Source organism: Lissotriton vulgaris, chromosome 4_1 (genome assembly GCF_964263255.1).
Source record: "Lissotriton vulgaris chromosome 4_1, aLisVul1.2, whole genome shotgun sequence".
In the NCBI taxonomy this organism is placed as follows: Eukaryota; Metazoa; Chordata; class Amphibia; order Caudata; family Salamandridae; genus Lissotriton; species Lissotriton vulgaris.
The window spans coordinates 1,658,022,164-1,658,048,401 of NC_141691.1; the positions used below are offsets into that span (position 1 = coordinate 1,658,022,164).

At 42.1% G+C, this 26,238-nt stretch overlaps 1 protein-coding gene across 5 annotated transcripts in view; it reads right to left on the reverse strand.

Moving 5' to 3' along the window:
* The window catches only part of PAG1 (phosphoprotein membrane anchor with glycosphingolipid microdomains 1), a 485,100-nt gene that overhangs the window by 57,089 nt on the left and 401,773 nt on the right, over window positions 1-26,238 (reverse strand). For all 5 annotated transcript variants that reach the window (XM_086965925.1, XM_086965928.1, XM_086965926.1 and 2 more), the window contains 3 exons: window positions 23,722-23,773; window positions 15,992-16,088; window positions 11,597-12,201 (listed from right to left, as the gene is read on the reverse strand). In XM_086965925.1, the coding sequence (XP_086822051.1) occupies window positions 11,597-12,201; window positions 15,992-16,088; window positions 23,722-23,773 (754 nt within the window). The remainder of the gene's footprint in view (window positions 1-11,596; window positions 12,202-15,991; window positions 16,089-23,721; window positions 23,774-26,238) is intronic.

Genomic DNA, 26,238 nt, shown 5'->3' on the forward strand with positions numbered 1-26,238 from the left:
AGGAAGTATCCAAGAGGCCATGGCATATAGAAAAGTGGAGCTTCAACGCATGCTCTTACAGTTTTTGGTTAATTGTTTGATCAGGGAACGAGACCAGCCAGATAAAGAAGTAACTAAAGGTATGATGAACTGGAGTGACAATATAGCTGTGGGTAAACATGATACACAGAAGTCAGTAGAAAGCATGTACAGGAAAATTCGTAAAGAAATTCTTGATATACACGAGAAAGAACAAGCCGAAAAGGAAGCCGAGAAAGAAGACGATGAAGTCTCAGAGGACGATGATATAGTAACAGGGGAAACAAGTAAAATACATTATGTAGGTAGGGCAAGACCGTTTGATAGACCCATCCGCCTAGATTACAATAAACGTTCCCTCTCTCCAATACCAGAAAGATACTCTCTTGAGCACTTATTCCAAGCTACCGAGCTAGCACTGAAAAAACGAAGATGTAATAGTGAACTTAGTACTATGCATGAACAGGAACTAGCCCGGTCAGCAGTTCAATGGGCTTGTAATTCTACTATATATAAAGATGACATAGTAGCGCAAACCTTTTTGAGTCTTCCTCCGGAAGAACAGCGTTTAGCTGGTATTTACATGATTCAACATCTCATCACTTTGTATGAGAGTAAGCATTCTGATCCAGGTCCCTTGTATAAAATGCTGGACGATTTACTCCTGGAAAGATGGAGAGGCCTAGGTACTGAATTAATCAATGTCATTCTAGATCAACGACATAAGTACTTGACTTTTCTGACCTCGCACTTGGTTCCTGCCCCACATCGAGAAAGAAAGACCTTTTACATAGACAGACAGAACCCCCTACGAGAGGTTCATCCCGTTAAGACTGGAGCGGGTGTGCTTCAACGAGTATTCGTTTACACCCCATTGACTAAAATGGAATTATTGGAAATGAATAAATTACTGCCCTGTCACGATAAAGATCCAGCAGGGTTCCACCGTGAATTAAAAGACATGCTCCGTATGGGGGAATATACATACGCTGATATCATTAAAATGTTGAAAGTACTATTACCAGCAGGCATTTACGAAAAACTTAAAGAGAAGGAATGGGAGGTGGGAGAGAAAAAGATTAACTGGACAGAATTAGAAGACGAAGATAAAACACGAGCCCCTGGTATTGGTCTAGGGGACAAAGCTAAAGAATTACCCGAGCTATTGATACAGGTTTTGCCGAGATTATTGACTACTAAAAAGGAAGATTGGGACGCTATTTCAGCCTGTAAACAGAAACAAGATGAAGACACTAGTGATTTTTATTCTAGATTCGAAAAATGTTTTCTTATTAATAGTGGCCTAAAGACAAGTAATGAATCGTACCCACATCTTTTTGTAACCAAATTAGTAGAAAATTCCTCACCCCAGATCAAAAATAGAGAACTGAAGGTTGAGAGTACCTGGCAAGCAAATAGCCCTTCCCAAATGTTACAAATGTTACAGTATCACCAGAACCGAATTAGAGAAGAACAGGAACACGAAAAGAGGCGCATGAAAGATACGAAAATGAAAGTACTAGTCGCTCAATCAGTTCCAGCCGACGGCCATAGGAAGGGCGCGGCACCTGTCAAAGGGAACTGTAACTACTGTAAACAGCCAGGTCACTATATTAATGAATGTGCTGTCCTGAAACACAATATAGCTACAGGCAAGACGAAAGAAAGACCGCGTCCTCCTAGACAGGATAATGTTCTGCAAAATACACAACCGCCACAGAACCAGCCACAGACAGTAGCTGTGCCTCAACCCATTGCTGCCACACAACATGTCACACAACAAATGTACCAGTATGCACAGTCAGACTACCCAGATTATCAACAGTACTCATGAAACAGCCTAGAGAGGGAGGTTGGCTTGCCCCTTATTGAGGTTCCTGTAGATCAAGAGGGTCCCTATGTACATAGTTGTGTATTGGGAAAAGACAGAAAATTTCTGATTGATACAGGAGCGAGCAGAACTACCATCAGTCATGACGAGGTTCCAGGGGCACCCCTCTCAGGCTCACAGAATATTTCGCTGGGATTTTCAGGAAAGCCCATTGTTAACGAAGTGTCAAAGCCAGTTTCCCTAGAAGTTGGTCCATTGTCCCGCACTACAGACTTGTTGCTCACGAAATTATGTCCAGAAAACTTGCTTGGTATAAAAACATTGAAAGAACTAGGAGCAGTGATTTGTTGTTCTCCGGAAGGAGTGAGATTGTTTTTACGTGATTTTAAAGGACATTATGTGTTGAGAGATTTTGACCCCAGACTTCAGAATGTACCACAGCATTTATGGGCGCAAGGTCCAACTGATGTAGGTTACATGCACATTACACCATACCGTGTCACACTCAAGCAAGGAGTTGTACTGCCACGAATCCGACAATAAGAGTTACCCCCTGATGCTGTAGTTGCATTACTGAAAATTGTTGACGAACTTATTTCACAGGGAGTGGTTGTAGAAACGGACTCCAATGTGTGTAATTCTCCTATCATTCCGATTCTTAAACGAACTGACCCAAATGCACCGCCAGTCTACAGACTAGTGATTGACCTCAGAGAATTGAACAAATGCATAATACCACAGTACCCAGTAGTCCCAGACATTTCTTCATTATTGACTGCCATTGATTCCGAAGCGACGTTCTTCACTGTAATTGATCTCAAAAACGCCTTCTTTAGTGTCCCAATCCATCCTGAGAGCCAATATCTTTTCGGATTCTGTTTAAATGGACAAAGCTTCAAATTTACGAGAGCTCCTCAAGGGTTCACAGAAAGTCCTAGTATTTACAGTCAAGCATTGAAAAGACAACTAGACAGTATTCACATGCCTACTGACACCGCACTGCTCCAATACGTTGATGATCTTTTGATCACAGCACGGACAGAACGAGACGGTGAACGTGCATCACTAACAGTCTTATACTTCCTGGCAGAAAATGGACACAAAGTGTCCCCTTCAAAGTTACAATTCTGTGCCCAGCAAGTGGTATACCTTGGACACTTGCTGTCCAAGAGGGGTAGACAGTTGACACCAGACCGCATTCAGTTAATTGCACATCTTCCACAGCCCAAGACACAAAAGGAAGTACGGGCCTTCATTGGCCTCACTTCTTACTGCAGACAATGGATTCCTCAGTACGCATATCTAGCCAAACCACTCATACAGTTGACAACACAGGAGGCTGCGACTTCGACTGTCCTCCCTTGGACTCAGGAACATACACTTGCATTTGATGAATTGAAGAAAGCTCTATGTCAAGCACCAGTTTTAGCGACACCATGTTACAGCAAACCTTTTACACTTTTTGTCACTGAACGCGATGGCACAGCATTATCTGTTCTCACACAAGATCAGGCAGGAAAGCACAAGCCTTGTGCTGACTTTTCTAGTACATTGGATCCAGTGGCCCAGGCTCTGCCTGCGTGCCTCAAATCAGTTGCAGCAACAGCTCTAGCAATCAGACAAAGCGATTCCATAGTGTTAGGACATCCCCTGACAGTACAGGTTCCACACTCAGTGGAAGTTCTCTTGAACAGGACACAGACACAGCACCTGACTATAGCGAGACTGACAGGATATGAACTGACATTGTTCCAGCCACACATAGAAATCAGACGTTGCAATATCCTGAACCCTGCTACACTTCTACCCTCGAGTACAGTAGACCCTGCACCACATGACTGTGTGGAAGTAATTAACACAGTGACGAAGCCAAGACAAGACTTGACAGACATTGCGTTACCAGACCCAGACCTGACACTTTATGTGGATGGTTCATGCATGAGAACAAGCACAGGAGAGTTAGTGGCCACATATGCAGTGACCACTGATACTGAAGTCATAGAGACACAACAAATTGACACCCTGTCTGCCCAAGCAGCAGAGCGCATCGCTCTGACCCAAGCCTGCATACGAGCCATGAACCTGAAAGTAAACATATACACAGATTCACAGTACGCATTCGGAGTCGTTCACGACTTCGGAGTCCTTTGGCAAGAGAGAGGTTTTCTGACCTCCCATGGAGCCAAAATACAGCACGGTCCCCTCATTCAAGCTCTGTTAGATGCAATACACTTGCCTACAGCAATAGCCATCATGAAGTGCAAAGCACATACTAAAGTCACAGATACTATTTCCCAGGGTAACGACCTGGCAGATCGAACAGCTAAACTTACAGCTCAGACTCAAACAGACATTCCAGTTGACACGACAAAGACTGAAGTACCATCCCTGACAAATTGCATGACAGTCAGGGATCCCTCACAAGATGTACTCGACATACAGACACATGCCACTCCAGACGAAATCAAGAAATGGACGGAACAAGGAGGGGTCCAGACAGATCAGGGATGGATGACAAAGGGGAAAGCCACATGGTTTCTCCCCGACTCCATGGTTCAAGCTATCATTAATACAGCACATAGTCCAGCACACTTAGGAGAAAAAGCCATGTTAGACAGTATACAGAACATCTGGTTTAACAAGCATTTACGTGCAGCAGCGAAAGAGAAAGTGCGTACCTGCATGATCTGTTGTCAGTTCAATCCAGGCAAAGGCATTCCCGTGGAACAAGGTGGATTTCATCCTCCCGACCACCCTTTTGAAGTCCTCCAGATGGATTATATTCAGATGGACAGATGTCGAGGTTTCAAGTATGTCCTCGTAGTTGTATGCCCTATCTAGATGGACAGAAGCGTATCCAGTCCCAGATTACACTGCTGTGACCACTGCCAAGCAGTTGGTCCGAGAATTCTTCCCGCGATACGGCTTGCCCCGTGTCGTGTACTCAGATAATGGACAGCCATTCTCTTCTGAACTTATGAAACAAGTATCCTTCCTGTTAGGGTACCAGTGGAAATTCCATTGCGTACGACACCCCGAGGCAGCAGGCCTCGTAGAGAGACACAATCAGACTCTCAAGACTAGGTTAGCGAAGGTCTGTGCAGAAAAAGGCGTGGATTGGATGGTAGCCTTGCCGGTTGCCCTCTTTTACATGCGTATGGTAGCTCATTCCAGAACCGGACTATCTCCGTACGAGGTGGTTTTTGGTAGACCACCGAATATGTGGGGTACGCCTATGCCACGTAAAATCACAGATGTTGACAGTTCTATGCTGACAGATTACCTGGCTTCCTTGATGTCTGCACTCCTTTCTTGTCGTTCACAGGTTGCAGCTGCCTTCCCCGACAACACCCAGGTGAAGACTCACACAATCGTTCCGGGAGATCTCGTGTATATTCGTAATTTCGACCGTTCAAGCCCTCTGGAGCCCCGCTGGCGTGCTCCCAAGTTGGTGTTGCTAACAACAAGGACTGCCGTCAAGGTCGAAGGCAGAAAAGGATGGCTTCACGCCCACCATGTGAAGCGTTTCCATGGACTTGGTCCAGTAAAAGACTCTGAGAACTGTCCCGAGAATATAGACTCTAAACTCCCTTTGCTAGAAAAGACTCCACAACAGGAATATAAACAAAAATTACGATCTAGTAAGTCAGACAGCGTTTAATTGTTTAAGTCCCCCTCGGGTGAAGCGGTTAGACAGGTTCCTGACATGTATAAGATCGTAGACCCAAATAGTCAGAGAGATAGACAGAGAAAAATGAAAGAAAAATACTGCAAGAACTTACGCAGCAGATGCATAGTAACCCTGATCATTATGTTTTTTCTAAGTATATCGATTATATGTATAAGCTTGACGCTACATGTTTTCTTTCCTCCTCTTGGTTCACATGTACATTCTTCCTTCAATGACACTATAGAGCACACATTCAGCGACCTGCCACCCCATGAATTGTCATATCGACTAGCACTGCGCAACAACACTTTTATTCGTATGTTACACCATACTCACCAGACCAGCAATATAACGAATTGTTGGGTATGTGGCCGACTCCCACCTTACCAGAAAATGAAGGGAGTTCTGCCCATCTTTCCTTATCCGTTTTCGCACAATGGTTCGTGCGGAGCATGGTTTTCTTTAATGTCATCACTAGACAGTAAGTCCACAGTTTCCCAGGGCGATTGGATATGGGGAGACCTGAATACAGTTATGAATAAAGCATGTTTCCCAGACGAGGACGGTCTTCCCCAAAGGAAAGGAACCGATCTAGAAAATGAAGTGTATGAACAAGGAAATGCTTCCCTTAATTTTATGATTCTGAACGTCCAGTCCGAGACCAATACAGGTTCACCGTTTATAACAGTCCTACCAGTAAAAGGTGAATTATGCGTTAGAAAGAATGGTTCAGTACATCTAGGACACAGTGATTGTAATACTGTGGTCGAATTCAATGATAACGGAAAGTCTACTTTCAAAGCTTCCCGCCATTCCTATTTCATTTGTGGTCAGACAGCTTATGTACGTCTGCCATTAGATTGGGGTGGAACGTGTTACATTGTGTTCCTACTGCCACCTGTTTTCCTAGCTCCATCCCATTATCACCGAGATTCCCAACTCGAACATGTAAGACACAAGAGGGAGATCGAATCCCCAATTGTCGATCAGACTGAGACAACATGGGAGCAATATACAGATTTCAATAAAGGATTCTTTTTCTTCGTAGGCCCCGTCCAAAACAGTAAATTAATACGCAGATTAACAAGAACACTGGAAGCAGTAGTGAATGAGACTACTTCTGCCTTAGGTAACCTGACCGAAGAGCAGTCTGCTATGAGGCTTGTTGTTCTTCAGAACCGCCTTGTTCTTGACGTCATCCTGGCCGATAGGGGCGGAGCTTGTAGAGTGATCGACTCCAGTTGTTGTGTGTTTATTCCTAATAACGCACCATCAGTGTATGCAGCAATAACAAGGCTCCATACGATAGCTCACCAGATACACCAGAATCCAGGCACCTGGACTTGGTCCGGCTGGCTCTGGAGTGTGATATCAGCCTGGGGATGGAAAGTACTGTCCTTCCTAGGAATAATCCTGCTCATAGTATTCAGTTGTTGTCTCTGTCTGCAATGTGGCCCAGCGATTTGCGGCTTGTGTGCCACTGCCTTTATTCCCCGTCCACGTTCCCGTTCCCGTGCACGCATGAAAAAAGACGAGCAAATGATGCTATACGAACAGATAGATGGTCTCATGAAAATAGATGTATCATAAAGGGCACAGTAGGGGACAAGGAGGGAATGAGGAAACAGAAATTTTATGTGGTCAGTGTGTCCCCCCACTCGCACCCTATCCATGTACCTGTCCCCATGTATGTCCATGTTATCATGTAATTCCCTTCCCGTGCCTATAATAATATTGCCCCTGTATTTCCGTCTAATGTTAGCATGTCAGTTATTAGGCCCTCCATGAATGAAACGTCAGTTCTGCACTGTGGCCTATGTTGCCAATGCATTTACATGGCACACGTTTAAATGTCGAGAAGCACACGTTTTTGTGGCCCAGCCGAGCCAGGCCCTGAGTTCAGGCTCCGAGCCTCTTTTGTCTCTGAAAGCTGCAGTTTAGGTATGCATCCCTGACCTCTCCCTTACTCCCTGCTCAGCCGAGAGGTGCCCCGGCCTGGCCTGCCTGCCAAGACGGTATTTTGCATATAAGTTATCTGCTCAGCCTCCGCAAAAACACATTCCAGTCTAGTGAAAGAGGTAAACATTTTCCGCCTGCAGAGTATAGGGCCTAGCCTTCCTGTCTCCATACAAGTGATTTACTGAATCCGTTGCCATAGTAGACCCATGGCCCCCACGTAATGCACAAAGAAATATATGTGCACGCTAGCATTTAGTGATGAACAGCCTTTACTCGAGAGACCTTTACTTCAGACAATACATCCTCCAAACACAAGATATCAGATGTACAAAAGGTGCAGGTCGTCCTGACATCCCAGACTCCAGACTCCTCTACTAGTGCTAAAGTCAGCCCCCCAGCTCTCCCCAGTTACACATCAATTTCACGTCATGACCAGTTGCGCGCACATGTAGGGTAAAGGTTTCTGCTGACCCTGCAGACCTCCTCTATGCATCCACCCACCTATGACACACCTATGACTCATCAAGTACACACCTACATGTACGCCTCCTTACACGCCTTCTTTTACGCCCATGTGTTCTTATCTCTCTCTTTTCACTTGCTCCGCCTGGAGTGTTCCGCCTACTGTATTCATTACAATTGTATGGTTTTACTATATATAATGTGTGATGTTAATAAAAGGTGTGATATCCCTTCCTGAACCTTAGTGGTGATGGAACCCGATTCTCCCCTGGCTCGAGCCATTGGATTAAAGCCCTTTTAAACTCGAACACCACAGACTCTGCCTCTCATTTCATGAGCTATCCTTATTCTTTATTAATGTATAGAAATTATGTCCGGGTAATTTTATTTACCACAATGGCATGGTAAGCAAAAAAAAGATGGATTTAGGCCCAGATGTCTGTACTGGGGTGAATGTATGACATTGTTCGGCATTCTGTCCATCAACTGTTGTTTTTGCTACTGAAACTTGAAGCATTTTTATTAATGCATGTGTGCATATTCTCATTTCTCAGTATAACATTAATTGTATAACTGGGAGAATTTCCCTGGAATGCAAACATGCAGGTAAATAAAGTTCTAACATTGTAGTAATATAAACTCAATTCCCCATTGTCACATTTACTGCGTTGTCTGCCCTGTTGCCGTATTTTTTTTTTTTTTACTTTTTGTTTTTCCACTAATTGCGAGTGCATGGCTGACCATGAAATCACGTGTTACAACCATACTTATGGTGGAGACAAAAAACAGAACTGAAATGCAGCGCATCATGCTTCTATCCCTGCAATGGAAATAACTTATGCAGGTTGCCTCTTTAGTAAGAAAATCAAGTGATGTCAAGACTTTCTGTAAGCGCCTGTTTTCAAAGTCAAAAGTCACACTTCCATTAAGGGATATGGAGTTTGCCAGGGAGGTGGAGCAGTTCAGAAGGTGTACAATCTCAAAAAGAGTACTTATTAGGAGAGCTTTGAGCTCCATTATTTTGGGTCTCAAATGATTTCAGTTAATAAAGTAACAGAATACATGATAGAAACCACTATTTAACAGGGCATTCCCCTACGTAACAATGGAAAGAAAGATATAATTCAGACTAAATTAATATTCACTCTGACTTTCCAAAATCACTTCTTTTCTCGTTATCTTTAATAAGATGTGCAAGCTGATCCAAATAAGAGTTCAACTACAGAAAACGATACCATATAATACAAATATTTTGAAAAAGCTTTGGCCTGTTCGTTGTTTTTTAATGCATCAGTTGTTCACAACTAACACACTCTGAGTGTTTGAGAATAGTGAAAAACTGACATTAACCCTTTCCATGCTCATGACGAGCTCAGCTCGTCATGATGCACGGTTGAGCTGTGCTGATGACGAGCTGAGCTCGTCATGAAACACTGACATCCTGCATTCTTCAGCACAGGAGGGGAAAACACCTAGCAGCGAAGGTGTTAAACAACTGAAACTGAATAAAAATTATTAGTCGCATCTCCCTTCAATTGCTTGACCTATAGCATGGAATTAGGGTTGCCACTTTTCCGAGAGAAATATACAGGCCTTTGTTGTTGTAAGAGTCTGCAAAGGACCGGAGTTGAAACTAAGTAGGACTTTAAACATAATCATATGTATTCATTTGCAGAATGACTTTTCTGCCTTTGCTTACTTTAATTATTAGTTAGGGATCGTTAACTCAGCTGTAGAACACATTGGAAAAGAGCTTTCTATTTATATTTGCTGTGTAAAGTAAGTACAGATAATGGCAAAAATGTTGCCATTTATGCTAAAACACATATTCCAAACTCACTGATATCAAATCATATGCACGAGAAATGCTAAACATGATGATGTCTAAACCAAGCATGCCTAAACAAAATGGTCTGAACCACGATTGCGCCTTTCCACACGCCTTTACAATGAATGTCGTTGTAACAGCATGATTGCTAAAGGAATATGCGGGGTAAATTGCACTCCCTAGCCCACCGCCTTGTGCCCCAACACTTAATATTCCAAACCCTTGCAACCCACCCTTCCATTAAAACTAACCAACTATTCACCCTGAGCCCTAACACTCGGCCCCTGCCCAAAAAAACTCCCCTGACCCCAGTTCCCCACCCTGAGCCCTAAAACTGATCTCCCAGCACTGAAAAACACCCCTCTCCCCGCCCTGAGACTTAAATTGTGGACCCAGCTTTTCAAACTACCCTGTGCCCCCCGCCCTGAACCCTAAAATCCTGCTCCCTGCCAAAAAACAACCACACCCTCCCAGAGTCAAAAAATGCCCTCTCCCCCAAACATGGCGGCAGTGCGCTTACCAGGCCACGTCCCGGAGCTTCCTCTCCTGATCCTCCTTGTTCTTCATCTGCACATCTAGACCACTGACTGCCTTAACCACGCGTATTCAGGGCCGGACTGGGAAACACAACTGGCCCTGGCAAAGTGCTCGGACGCCCCCTCCCCTCTGGGAGGGGGCGAGCTCTTTGGCGGGGCCGGTTTTCGGCCGATTTTGGGACAGGGCCGATTTTGCAAAAACGGCCCCCAGGAGCCAAAAACCAGCCCCCACCCGTTCGGCGCACAGGGGGATTGATCGGTGCCCGTTATGAACAGTCCGGGCCTGTGCGTGTGCATGGTTAAGGCAGATAAGTGGTTTAGGCAAGTGTTGTTCCCCTTGCATGGAAACAACATGCGTGGTTCAGCTCACGTTGTGAAGGCTGTTCCCAGCTAAAAATACTGGCTTCAGGTGCGTTTGCTTCTTTTTGTAAAGGGTGGGGCATTAAAATTCTGGTGGTGCTGGTAGAAAACCTACCAGGTTGCAACCTGAAATGGAATGCTTCTACTTTGTCATAACAGCTTTGGGAGAACTTCTATCTGTTTTAGAGGCAATTTCTTGGGATGTTTCACTAACCATCAGAATTTGGTGAATGTCTTTCTTTTACGTTCGATTACTTTTCAATGTCTGTTAGTTAGGTCTTCCTACAGGTGGGGAATTAATCCAGATATGCTAAATAATACCTTGCATTTTTATATACCACTTGATGCCACCGTTTTGTAATTCTGAAGTGCTCTTTGTAAAACGTGTTACTAAAACTATACATGCCAACCCTCCCGATTCAGGCAGGAGACCACCGATTTAAGGATAGTCTCCCACCTCCCAATTCCTACCTGCAAAAACCCGATCACTCAGCAGGGACTGATCTTGTGTGACTAAGAATATGCAGAGCCTGTGACCTGCTCCTGCAGGCCAGTGCACCACATGTTTGTCACACTCTCTCTGCCTGCCATAGCGCTTTCTCCATGGTCCTGACAGGTATGGAAAAACATTTGCATTTCTCATATCTGATCCTGCAGCAGCACACTTGCAAGTCCCATACATGCCAATAGACCCTATGCAGGCCACAATAGAAGTCAATAGGAGAAATACATTTTCCAGATTCTTTTTTAAGAATCTTGCACTTTCTTCTTCCAAAATGTTGGTAATTATGGTAAAACGTACATTTCAAACTCATTTTGTCGACAAAGGAAGGATGAGAAACTCAACTCATGTCCACGAGGAATGCTAAACATGATGCTTAACATAAAACTCCCACATGAAATGCAAGACATATCTTAAGTAGAGTGCTCACCTTAGTGGGTCGGCTGGCCCCTTCACATTCCTCTTCTACTTCCGGGTTCTGCTCTGTATCCTTTGCATGCACATTCTCATTTTCGTCAAGGAGTTTTTCAGGAACTGGTGGAGGTGCTTCTTCCTCTTTGTCCAGAGAATAGAAGTAAGTGCTCTCTGCGCTCACACACTGTTGACTCTTCCTATTGCGATCAACAGAGGCATACTCCGCAGATTCAGACCTACATTCAGGACTAGGGTCGTTACTCTGAAAATCGTTTGTTAAGATGATAACATCTAATTTCTTGCTTGCCTCTGCTCTAGCAGTGATATTGCATTCCTTTATTTCATTCACAGTTTCATAAAGGCAGTCTTCGAGAATATTGTCTTGGGAAATACTGTCTTTGAGCACTTCGTATGGACCTTCTGTCCCGAGGCACACATCCGTATTTACGGGAAGTGTGGGTTCCACCATGTTGGGACTCGGGGGGATGCTTGGTAGCTCTCTGCTCTGGGGATGCTTTGTCGACTTCCCCGTAGTGTCCTGTGGTTCACATAGGTCAGGGCAGGAGGTTTGTACTTCTTCATAAGGCTCAATACAGGCAGTTGTACTATCTTCTGAAATCACTGCAAAATAAATTATACATAATTTATATTTTAGTTGGCTACAGGTCAGTGTCGGAAAAACATATTTTAGAGACACCGAGTTTAGAGAAGTTTAACAAACAAAAATTACCACTTCCTGAGCATATGTTTAGTTAGGATGCACAAAATGGAACCGTGGATTCTAATATCTACAAAAACATAGATATTCTATTTTAGATTGATTCTTGAATGCCCTATAGTAATCTAATATTTCATAGCCTATGTCTGTCCCAGCAAGGACCATGAAACACAAAAAGTGTAAAGATAGTGACACATTTTCCTTGCAGGTAGACCCCTTTGCTGCTTTTTCCAGTCATAGAGTCTTTAGCTTGAAAACAGTGATGGTTACTTTGCTTTTTCTCTATCTATATATAATGTTAAGGATCAAACACGCCTTGCTAATGCAACTCCTAAATTAAATCTTACAAGAAATGGCTACTGTTTTTGACATTATTGACACTCGAAGACCCCAATGTGGGCTCTTTGTGTGTTTATCAAGTCAGATAATTCTCACATGGGTAAAAACATACATCTAGTAGATTTTGCAAATGAGAGAGAAGAGATCCACTCTTAAGTGTACCATGGCACTGCCCTTTCTCTTGCTTTTCGGGTACATTGCCTTTAGGCACAGGAGACTGTAAAATGATGGGCCTATTTTCAGCTACATGTGGTGGGGCCGTCAGATCCCAATAAGGAGTGAATAAATGGTTTTGGTATAATTGCATGACTTAGATAATAAGACATCAGGGATGCTCCCCTAAAACAGACTAAAGCTCTGCATTCCCATGAACATATTTTCAAGGGCATACATTGGCTACTTTGAAACCGGTTAGCAATCTAGGGTGTGCATTTTATAAATATCGATCATATCAAATCCTACTCCAGGAAGTAGTCTGAAATGGTCTTTCCACCAATACAGTGTAAAAAAGGACCATACAACAGAATAATCCAGGTAGCTGACTTTTCAGGTGGTGGTCTTCCCCCGCATGCTGTACATTAATGCTTAACTGAGAGGATTCTACATATTCTGCAGTGGATGTAAACTTGGAGGATTCATCTGGTGTTTGAGCTGAAGCAATATGATCACATCTTTAAGGCCAAACAGTAGTTGCCATGACTAACCATACGGATGCAGTTGGGTTTGGTAAATGTAATTATACCGAGATGTATTAAATGACTCCTGGTTGGTTACCAATGTATTCTCCACAGTCAATTACTTATATTCACATCATTTTTCTGTTCTTTGAATATTGTGTTATGTTTTTGTTGCTTGTTTACCTTTTACTACTGTCTTATAACAGCTGATTGAGCACCAAAAAAACATGTGCAAGACAAACAGCACTATTTACTTTCTAGTTATTTTTTAAAACACACACATAGTTGTTTAATTCATAGCTGGGATATTTGGACTAAGTTAACTTTAACCCATGTTCATTTTTAAATGCTATTTTTATCCAATGTATGCACCCAGTCCAACCATAACGTAGCATGTGGAAAGTCAGTGGAGCCAAGATCAAAAACAGTTTAGACACCCAATGTTGATCTCATCCATTGCTGAGAAGCCAAGAAACAATAATTTGCACATTTTCATTTCATGTGTAGGTTCCTTGTACTAAGATGTCTTCTCTGGGCGAAAACTAACCCAAGGCAAACATTGTAGATGACACCAAAATGGAGAATCCGTTTTAAGAAAAATATTCATTTTCGGGAAAAGTGGTTTCATTAAACAAAATATCTGTGACCAGGGATAACATTGCAGGTCATGTATGTTGAAGAAATGTTATAAAATATCCTCTTGTCACTTTTTGAGGCAATTCAGTTGTACCCTAATGTAGAGCTACCAGGAAAATGCATTAGCCCCTTTCTGCTAAACTCCTGCCTCGTTCCACCTCCAGCTACGCGAACCTGAGGTGGGCAGAGATGTTTTCGAAGTTGAGAGTGTAATGTACCACCCTCCCCCACAAGCAGCACATCCTTCCAGCATGGGGCAGTGGACCAAGGCAGCTTGGAGTCGGTGAAGCACCCACTGAAAGAGCAGTCAGGATGCCTCCTGTGGTTCATTGAGACACAGTGTCTAACAGCATCTTTCCAACAGACAAGGGCAAATGTGAATTTCATTTTGTAATTACTTGACATTCCTGGCAAAAGGTAAGTTTTTTCTGCAAGTAGAGCTCTCTATTGATTAAGAGTCCTTTGAGGTTAGGAAGCAACCCAAAACTCGGGAAAGAACATCTCCAATACCTAATAACTTCCCTTCCCATCTTAGTTGCATATTTAAGTTTACCCCCTCTCCCTGGCAGTACAAACGTACAACATGTATAACTCTTGATTGAATGGAGATATTTAAATTTAATTTGAGATAGGGACTCAGTGGTACATTTTGTGTTTAGCTGAATAGTAAGCCAAGAAGTTGGCTTAATGGGAAAGACTTGTAGTTTTTTTTTTTAAAGTCCAAAACTAAATAAAAACAAACCTTCCAGAAAGATACAACAACGTTTTTGCTGTTTTTCCTCCTATTTTCATAACCACACAAATGCTAGAAAAAAAAATCAAGAAAAAAGATGAATTTATCGTTTCTTAAATTAACGTTTTTCACCCCGTGTTTTCTTACACACGAATCATGATTTCTTCTGAAGCACTAATTGTATTTTTGGTCATCAGTATTTCAGTAATTTGGAGAGAAAAAACGTGGTCATTTTAAGTAGCCTAAATGTTTAGTTTTTGAACTTTGGTCGCTCAACTCTCATAAATTGAAGGAAACTCAAGCTATCTAATGTGTAAGCTCCCGAAATTTCACTGAGCTGATGAAGTTAAAAAAAAGACAACAAAAAGACAGCTTCAGCATCGGGAAACAATTTATGTAGCTGTGAGTTGCAACAGATGTATATTGGCATTTGTCCACTATTTGAGCTGCCACATCCTCTTTCAGTGACTAAATCCCACCTAGTGCCATCCCCTGTTCTATACAGATTATAGAGTCCTCCGGTTCCTCCAGTACCGTACTCGTTGGTCAAGTACCCGGAAGCCCTGCACCGCCATGCTCCCGCTGTGCCTGTGGCTTATACTCCATCTTCCAGTCACAGGGTATCCCACCCTCATTGATGGAACATCCTCAGACTAGATATAGTCTATTGCGCGGGCAGCGGGTATATTTGGGAAACTTGTTTGCCATCACAGCAGCAACATGTTTTACTTTGCAAACTTTTGCCCACACCCAGTTAAAACGTGCATAACTTATTGTAGGTGTAAAAAGAAATGACAAAAAAGGATTTATCACTCTTTTGTTGTTCAGTAAACCTGCAGACGTTGTTTTAGTTTATATATCAATATCTATTTAGTCATACATATAATTTAATTTGAGTGCATATACAAATACATTAATCGTAACACATGTAACAAAAGATTAGTACAGTAAATAACTTTCAACTAACTCCAGAGCACTCAATTTAGCAACATGAAAGCTCTAGCAAGTAGAGAGACTGATTCATGTGCGTGTACAACAGTACTTTGGTGTACACTACTTTGAGGATAAAATGTGGATTTGTTCTGAAGACCAGTTTGAATGCTGAAAACCTACCTTGAATCTCATGGATTTTCATTACTGATGTAATTGAAAATAAAATGTCTTTTAGTAAGTGTTTTGCAGGACAAGTGTTAAAAAGGATGAACATCAGGCAGGTAAGTTAAAAGGGACAAACGTTATCGTGTCACAATTCCAGGACGTATTAAATACACCAGCATCTGCAATTGAACGGCAAGATTTACTACTTACCGTCACCGTTACTAATACCACCGTTCTGGTAGGTGCTGGGAGGAGGATCAGTTGCCAAACTTGTGACAGAATGGCTAAACGTCTCTTTTTCAGAAGGCTGAAAAAAAAATGGAATTGAATTAACATCACATAAATTCAAACAAACTACTATAAACCTGTCAAATTACCCCAAGATGGCATGCAGTGTGTGCATTTATTTATGTGTTCTTTATCTTTTAATGCATAGTGGTAGTCTGTTAATGCCCAATCAGAAAGTCTTCATCATTGTCGAATGGTGGCTGACCACTGACATGCCCATTCGTTTCTTCTAGTCAGGTACCTTCTGCTTGCTCTATGCACATGCTCTTTAGATATAATTCTGAATACTTAGTAGAAGTTTACCTGCTATTCTTCTTAAGTTTCCTTTCATTCTTTAACAGATTTTGCCTGAAAAACGTCTTTTAAGTAGCTATTTTAAGTATTCGGTGCCAATGTTTGTGAAAAATGCTTCAAGATGGCTGCCACATAAACGAACACATTAAGATTGTGCCAACTATATCAGTCAAAGTCAACCCCTCGTTTTCATTACCTTTAGTGTAGCTAGAAAGTACAATGGAAGTGAAGCAGAGGGGTCAAACTTAACACTTCCACTCCCCACCCATGAACATAGAGTTTATAAGATACACCAAGATAACACCAAGATAAAAACACTCTGAAACAAAAGTGATTCTAGGATCTCTCCCCTGAGAAATATGCATGCCCTTTGACTATGTATGAGACCACGGAGAAAAGGCCTGCATGAATTGGCATCTTAAGTTAATATGTAAATGATATGCATCCTAGAACCTTTTGTTGAATTGTGTATATAAAAAAGGTGCATGTGCACGATTAGACTAAGACTGTCAGTCAGTCAGCCAGTCAATTCATGTGGGGAAGGATTTACGTGTTGGCAATTTGTAGCATTTTACGGGATAGTTGTGGAGCACGGGCTTTGGAGAAAAGCTTTTTTATTCGCTCCCACCTCTTGACAACCATTTAGATTTCTCACATGCCGAGGCATCCAGGTGACATGTTTTTAAACTTTTGGCCAATTTTTGATGGGAAGTTCTCTTCATGACGTCTGCTTTGGTTGAGTAGTGCAGCTCGTACAATGAGTATAAATGGACAGTTTGAAGCTGAAGTGCCATTGCCTTTTTAATGGTGATTATTTGAAAATGCTTTCTGTGAATGTGTGTTCTTTATGATACAAGTCAAAGCACCAGGTTAAAAGTGCAAGGTAAACTGTGAATCATAAATTAGCAAGACATTGTAACAGGTTACTGTGTTTTACGTCATCAGCCCTATTCTGTTATTGTTACATGTGACTCCATATTCTGTTATTGTTAAAGGTGACTTAGTGAGGGAAGCGACATAGAAAGACTTTAAAAGAAAAGGGCCATTTTCCTTACTAAATTCTACCTTGAGCACACATGGCTAAACGTACAGGTGCAAGAAATGCACAAAATATGACTAACACACTAAATTCCATTTATTCATGAATCACCATAATGGAGCAATTTAAATCCTATTCTAGGGGTGTGGAATGGGCACTACAGGGCAGCCATACACTGCCAATTTTGAGGACACCCACATGCACAAGTTAGTAGGAAATTACAAACATGTTACAAATCAGTCCCATCCTGTGAATGGCTGTAGAGTTACTCCTGTTAAAGGCAAGAGTAAGTCATGTCAAGGGAAGGGTGGATTTGTTAAGACAATGTGTTTCATTAGGACAAACATTTACCAATTAGATAAATAAAATCGCAAATGTGATGTTATTTACCTATGTACAAATTTCACATAAAAAAGCCATCACATTGTTGTATTTTAAAATTCATAGAACCCTACGACAACAGATGTTTTCCGGCAGTACTCGGATATTTGTTTATCTGCAGGCATGCAAAGATTTAACCATAAAACACAAGACCTGATTATGAAAGAACGGTATATCTTTTTAAGGACACCAGGATATAGTGTTCTTTCATAATCAGGTCTTGTGTATTATGGTTCAGTGAGTGGAGTGCGACCTGGTTATAATTTTCCCTTTTTGCTCCTTTTTGTTGATGAGATGCAAAGATTTAAACCTGTGGGTGATTATTTACAAACCATCCTGTCAAATGATTTTGAGAAAGACTTCTGATGCTTAAGGATACGAATGTGGAATCACACGAGAACATCGAGAGGGAAATAAAGTGCACACCGTACGTCCTCTGAGAAGTTAACACATCTAACCACAATAAGTACGAAGCATCAGAAGAGAAACCGGAAAAACATTCCATCAGGAATTAATTACCCTATGTTGAAAGACAAGATACAGTACTTCTGGATAAGGAAGCGTCACCCACGTAATGTGGCATGCTTCATCATAGGCTTTGTCACCCCATCCTGGTAAAATGGTACTACCAGGGCGGACTCAACCTAACGAGTATGAGGGAGATCTTGATAAATTATAATTCCTGGAAAATTACAGGAATGCAGCAAAAAATAGCTTGGTGTAGCCCTGTAGGATATACCTTAATTACCAGGTGCTCTAGGTATGGTTAAAAGAAAAGAGGGGCTGATTCTGGGTACTACGACCCTCACATCTATTTTCTTTCCAAGGGGGATGCTCTTGGGCACTGTGACCCTCACATCTATCTTTCTGCCAACATGTTTCTGCCTATGAACTTGCCTAACACACGGTCTCGAGCATTGATCAGGGCTAATAAAGTAGAGATAAAAAGATCCCTCCTACACAAAAATAGCAACTCTACATTCAGGTGAAACAAGGACTTCTAACCTTAGTTCCATGGAGGTGACAGCCTAGGGAAGAGACATCATAGTGAGCATTGCAGACAAAATTGACATACTTAATTCATAGTGATATAAAATCAGTACAAGTGGTCCTTAAAGTTACACTGCAAAATAAAACACACTACACATAGCAAACAGTGATTCTGTGGAGGCAAAAACACATGCATTTATTCATGCATCCCGACTTACCCGACTTGGGCAAATGCTTTTTAACGCGGCCAAATGCCGGGGGCGGCTCCTGCAGTCACACGCTAATAGCATAACACTATTATAAATTAGTAACATTTCCAATGGAGAATCAGCTTGGGACAAAAGATGGTAAGTTGTAGTAGTAAGTTGGCCATGATTGCCAAGATTGATTATAAATTGCTGTATTAGTAAGCGTTGGGCTATCGAGCCTGTAATACTATGCAGGAGTGGCTTCAGGACTTCAAATCATACCTATTAAAATATCCAAATACATTTATTTACCCAGAGAAAAGAATAACAATACCCTTACTCGCATCAGTCCAACAGAGGGCTGTTCATGACACTTACTTTGTCAAGGACGGCGTCCGTCTGTGTACCTACATCAGTCTTCCCAGTCTACGGGATACTAGGCAGAGACAGAGGTAGATGCTGTTAAAGGTGACGGCAGGCATCACACTGAGACATGGCTACGCCTGTGTAGTCGATCAATAGTAACCGCCAATGCGGCTATGATGGCTAGCTTTTGGATGTCGTTGCTTAGAATGACAACAGGATCACGGGAGATGTAGTCTGCTTGATCGCACCCTACTGGAGCATGATTCTTACATTTAAAGTGTGCTATTGATTATTTACAGATGATCTGGAGGAATTCTATTGGCTGTCTAGACTTAGAACCCTAAGGAGATCAAGGGAGCTGTAGTTGTGTTCTGATAGAAAGCACAGTATTGTTTTTGACGTTCATTCAAATTCATTAGTAATTCGAAGAAAGAAAGGGAAACATTACAATCAAATCCCTTTTACTTATGGTTATTATTATATGCACCCAATACCACGTTTTTGTGTGTGTGTGTGTGTCACCACCAAAGGGATCTGAAATGTTGTTGGGTCCCTCATATGCAGTGTGTGCATTATGTTTCATACTAGTATAACCCATGGCAAAAACTGGATTATAGAATATCTCACACTTCACTAAAGAGTGGAATGGCAGTTAAGATGCCCACATGAAATCCATTAGAAGAAAGGATAACAAAGAGACTTCCAGGGGGGACTCCCAAAGATAGTTACTCAAGACACAGTTCTGTCCAGTTGACCACATGGGATATCCTCATTGAGGCTCTTAATATCAGTCCCTAATCTGTAAATCCAACGCTGTTTGTATTGTAACAGTGGTGCAGTCATATCCAGGAGTCGTGAATGTAGTTTTACAATAATGTACCATTCAATGTCATTCGCTGAATGGTTTTTGTCAAGAAAATATTTTGTGAATTTTGTGTTACTTACATCTAATGGTGCTACTAATCCTAGTCCTTATGTTACGGGGCGTCATCCCGATGTATAAGAGATTACAGGGGCATTTATTGACATAAATGACATTAATGGCGTTACAATTGGTGAACCCTTTCAACTGCATGGTGTTACAAGACCTAGCTAAAGCTTTTTCGTGAATGGACACACGCTACAATTTCCACACGAGATATGGTCATTAAGGGGGGTTTTATTCCAAGGCGCTGATGATGGAGTTGTCCTATCTTGTTTCTTTGGATGTGTGTGCACCAATACATCATGCAGACTTCAAGCTTTTTGAAAAGAAAACAAAGGTTTCTCCAATGCCAAAGACCCTGATTCCAGTATTCTCCAGTGTTTGTTAACAGTTTTTTAAAAGTCAAGTGAACTAGGGCAGATAGTTGTTATGCAGATTAATGTATCTGTTTTCCTTTTGACCTGAGGCATAAGTAACCGTTCCCTGTTAATGTTAGCTGCCAGTTTCTTAGCTTTTTTAATGATAGAGTCTGGATAGTTCTTTTCAAACAGTTTCTTGGTCATTCCGTCTCAAGCATTTGAACTGACCTTTTCGTCCTCTGTAAATTCATGATCCTTTTTCTACCTTTACCTTTGTTTCTTAGGCGTATTCCTGCTCTTACGCTCTCTTTTTCTACTTCCCCTCAGCTCTATAGTGCTCACCTTCCTATTAATCTGATGATCACCATCAAGTAGTATAAGAGGTTGAAACGTCATTGACTTTTTTACAGCTAGATTCAAGGACCATGCTCTTTCCTGCACATGTTCTGAGTCTCCAGTCAGCTACATTACTATATACATACATTTCGCTTTGTTAGCATTTGTTGCATTGTGTGATCACTTTTCTGAGTATTATTACTAATACATACATAGAATTATTTGAACTGGAAAAAAAGAAAGCGTTGGAACTGGCTTACAGGGAGATTTTATTTTAGTGATCAAGAGAGGAAACTATAAACGCAATAGGTAATTAATATTGGCGACCTTGTAAAAACCAGTTTTCAATATCCCATTTTCTGGGTAAATATGGTGCATTTTTTTAACCAATGGTCTTAGGAAGAAATCGCAAAATTGAGAGAGTTGTTCTAATGCTGAATTTATACCCAACAATATTAGGCGTCCTGGAGGGGGAAACTTGTTCTTACGGACCTTGGGGAGTTGTATGGAACCCTAGGTTGTCGGTTAATCAAAAAAACCTGATTCATACTCCATAGGTTGTCGAGTCCATTGCTTACAAGAAAGGTGATTTCTTCCATAATCTCTGAAATGAGGTCTCTACGAAGACATTTATAATTGTGTTCATCATTTAAAAGGCAATGGCATTGAGCATGATACATTGTCTGTGGGAAAACAACCACCACTCGACCCTTGTCTTCTGGTTTGATGATGTTAGACGGATCATTAGATAATATCTGTAAAGCTTCTCTTTCTCCTCCTTGTTGATATTCAGATTTTTTCCCTAAAGGTATCTGGTTCCTTATTGACTGCCAGTACCTCATGGGGCATTTCATGTATTGCTGGTGTGAAGGTGGATTGATAAAGCAAGATGGTGTTCTAGTCAGGTGTATATCCCATGTCATTCACCTCTGATTTGTTGAAAAATAGTCTGATTTTCCTTAGGAAATCTGTCATTTCCATCTTAAGTTTAAACGAGTCATCATTTGGTGTTGAACACAATCAAGTCTGTATTAGGAATTTTACCCTCAGACTCTTTGATGACTTTCTGACTGAAATTGACTTGCTTTTTCCTGGGGTTGGAGCCTTCTGTTTCGATCCGCTCAGGTCCTGGTCTCTCTCTTTCCAAGACATCCCTCTGGCTTTTCTTTTTCCTCTTCCACGAACCTTGCCTCTGTTTAGAAAATGCCATCGGAGGATCAGGTGAGGTCATTCATACAATAACTAATGGTGTACTTTAATTGAAATCGGGTGTGATCAAGCAAACTACATCTCACATGATCCCGTTGCCATTCTAAGCAACAACATCCAATAGATTGCCATCATAGCTGCATTGGCAGTTACTATTGGTGGACTACATAGACGTAGCCATATGGCAATCGGACGCTGGCTGTCACCTTTAACAGGATCTCTCCCTTGGTCTCAGCCTAGTATCTGCGGACTGGGGAGACCGATGTAGGTATTCAGACGGACACCCGCTCCTTGACAAAGTAAGTGTCCTGAGCAGCCCTCTGTTGGGCTGATACGAGTACAAGATATTGTTACCTGTTTCTCCCGGGTTTTAAGATATACTCTGATATATCAATAGGTATGATTTGAAGTACTGTAGATGCTCCTGCATAGTATTAGAGAGAATTGATGGCCCTGCATTTACTAATGCAGCAATTTATAATCAATCTTGGCATTTATGACCAACTTACCACTATTGAAAACAATCTTTCATCACAAGCTGGTTCTCAATTTTAAATGTTACTAATTAATAATAAAGTTATGCTAATAGTGTGTGACCATAGGAACCGTCAGCCCAGCATCTGACCAGGTTATAAAGCATTCACCCAAGTTGGCTAAGTCAGTTTGCATCATTGAATGCATGTGATTTAGTCTCTGCAGAACCACAGATTTACGTGTGTAGTGTTTTTTGTTTTGCAGTGTCAATCTAAGGACCATGTGTGCTGATTTTTTATCACTGTTAATTACCTATGCCAATGTTGTCTACAATACTCACTATGATGGGTATTCCCTAGGCAGTCACCTCCATGCAACTAAGATAGGAAGTCCTCATTTCAGCTTAATGTAGAGGTGCTATTCTAGGTTAGGAGGGATTTTTTTTTATCCCTACCTTTATGAGCCCTGATGAAGGCCAGAGGCTGTATGTTAGGCTTGTTATGGGCAGAAACATGTTGAAAGGAAGATAGATGTGAGGGGTCATAGTACCCAAAAGCATTCCCCTAGGAAGGAAGATAGATGTGAGGGGCATAGTGCCCAGAAACATTCCCTCTTTTCTTCTGACCATACCTAGGATACCTAATAATAGAGGGATATCCTCTAGGATTACCCTATGGTATTTTTAGCTGGATCCCTGCAAATATCCAGGAATTATAATTTATCAAGGAATCCCTCGTTACTCATGAGGTTGAGTCCACCCTGGTTGTACCATCTTAGCAGGGTGGGGTGAGGAAGGCTATGATGAAGCATGACACATTACGTGGTGGAGGCTTCCTTATTCAGAAATGCTGGATATGGTCTTTCAGCCTAGGGTATTTAATACGGGGCACAATGTTTTTCCGGTTTCTCTTCTGGCGTAACGTACCTTTTGTGGTTAGTTTAGTACAAGAATTGTCAATTAGTTAGGAATCAAAATCTAATTCAGCAAAACATACTAAACATGTGGAGATTAAAAGCACCAGAAGAAGTATCCAAACAGATAATTGGGACCCAATACTCTGAAATAAAATCCAGAATGGAACACAACTTACCACATTCATCAGGTTTTCATGATCCCCGTTCTGATGTTTTGGCTTCTTTTCTCTTTAAAAAAGGAAAACAAACACAAGTTCATGTATTATAAACCTGCATACATTGTGCTATTCAGAAACCTAAGGAGATGTTAATTAATAGACCGATCTGAAGGGCAAATACTTAAGGAGGGACAGTCACAATATATAAACACAGGGGTGTAGGTTCATCAATAATATTAGAGGGGTGTGTGTCAATGATTTCACAACAAGTGACAATACACCCAACTAAAAAAAACATGGGTTGGACGAAGTTTGGGAAATTAATTTGGAGCCTGGAAAACTAAGGAATTATTCACTCGTAACAGCTTTGCACATAAGTGACAACATACTACAAAATCTAGTTGAATAATAAATAATTTCTAGACCGTATAATAAGTCAAGCATATGATAGTGCTTTGTGTATTTTGCACTATTTTTAGTGCAAAATGAGTCCTTGTGTCAAAATTTGACAAGTGGAAACATTTAATGGTAAAATGTAGCACAAAATGTTGAATTTGCATAATGCATAATTTCTCCAAAATGTCACGGAATTATGAAAAAGCTAATTATGTGAATTTCGCACCCCCTAAATTTGACATACACGCAGGTACTCTGTATGGACTGGAAACCCATCCTGGAGAAGCCGTTCATTTAGCTGTTTGTGACTAAAAACGAACACTTTTGCGAATGCACTCAGTTTGAAATTCAGGGTGCTGCTTCGGCCATTGGGATCATCAGGAAAGCCTGTAGTTTACTGGACGTTTGTGAATGAAGCCATATCAAGGTGGAGGGTGTAGCGCAGCGGGGCCAAGGGTATAAGGGCCGCAAGGCGCTATGAATAAAGTGAAACCTACACACACGGTTACTGTCTGGCGGGAACACCCAGGGCCGGCTCTAGGCATGTGCAAGCTGTGCACCTGCACAGGGCCACCAAACCCCAGGGGCCACCACGCCAATATATATCCTTAATATATTAATCCTCTGAGGATGGATACATATTTGCGTGGTGGCCCCTGGCAGGGATTTGGCGGCCTCCGGCTCTGTTCCACTTCTAAACTCCCTGACCCCCTCCCCTCTTTACTGGCCTGCGCGCTCCGCCCCGCCTGGACCCCCTCTTCCGGGCCCCCTACCTACGCTCCCTGCCCAGGGCCACCATGAGCCTAGAGCCGGCCCTGGAACACCCCAAGCGGTCCCTCACCTTTTATTTATCCCCACGGGTCGAGCCCGCCCCGAGGGGTGTTTGCAAGTGTGCAGTTTGCAACAAAGTAGTGGAGAGCCCGGCTGGCTCTCGGGAGAGGGCAGAGTTAGTGTACCTCCAGACTGAAGGATTTTTAGTCACTTTTTAAAAACTTACTTCATTTTCATGATAATTCGATGCTGGATCACATGTCCTCTTTTCTGCCTCCTTCACGGACTGCGGAAGAGAACTGTCCATAATCGTACCCAGTTGAATGATGTGTGTATGACGCTGCCCAAATCGGTCTAGATGGGGCAAACTTTATAGATCTAAGTGCCCCCATATTACTGATCATAACTCGAAGGGTGATTGGAGACCTCCACAGTCGTCCATTTAGATTCACTCTAATGCAGCGCTCCCAGAACCTTTTAGGAGTGCAACCCAATTCTTAGAACTACAAACTTTCATGATTCACCAGCTCTAATAGACATTAAGTGGGGATTTTTTTTTTTTAAATTTTTTTATTGAAAGTATGAAGTCAGAGACATAAAAACAATAAAAGAAGAGAACAGCATTAAAAGAAGGGCATACAGTAAAGATCATTGGATGCAATCATCAATCACAAGCAACTGACATCCATTTGCATCATGTAAATGAGATGAGAGCCTGCCGAGGCCCACTGTCAATTAGTCCCTCCGGGCAGCCAGCCAGCCAGAGCCAAACAGCAAGCCACAAGCATCCTGTCCTGCCTAACGCCGGGACCCAAACAGTCCAGCCTACCTCAGTTCTTCCTAGAATCCCGCCTCCGGGTCACAGTAGGACATTTGGTTGCAGTCAACAGGAACGTTTTTAGGGGGCCCCAAATATCCCTCGGCCTGGATGACGGGGTAAACATTGTAGCGTTTTTAATTTTAGTAAATTAATGAGTTGATCCAGTTCTTATACTTTGGAGGTCGTCCTCTTCTCCAACAGAAAGATACCAGTCTACACGCCTGCAGCAGTGCCAGGGCGGTTTAGCGCAGTAGGATCCTGGGATGTCCCACACCCGCCGCAGAACAGCGACCCCCGGGTCTCTAGGCACTTCATAGGCTACCATGGTGGAAACTGGAAAGTGCAGTCAGAACCTCCTCCCAGTAAACACAGATAGCAGGACAGGAACATTAGAGATGCAGAAAGTTAGCATCCTTTTGGCCACATCTAGCACAGTTATCGTCCTCCCAGAGACCATATTTGTGGAGGGCCGCTGGAGTGTGATACCCTAGTTGTAGAATTTTGTAGAGTATAACATGAAGCCTGATGCTTGGGGGTAGTTGCTGGGC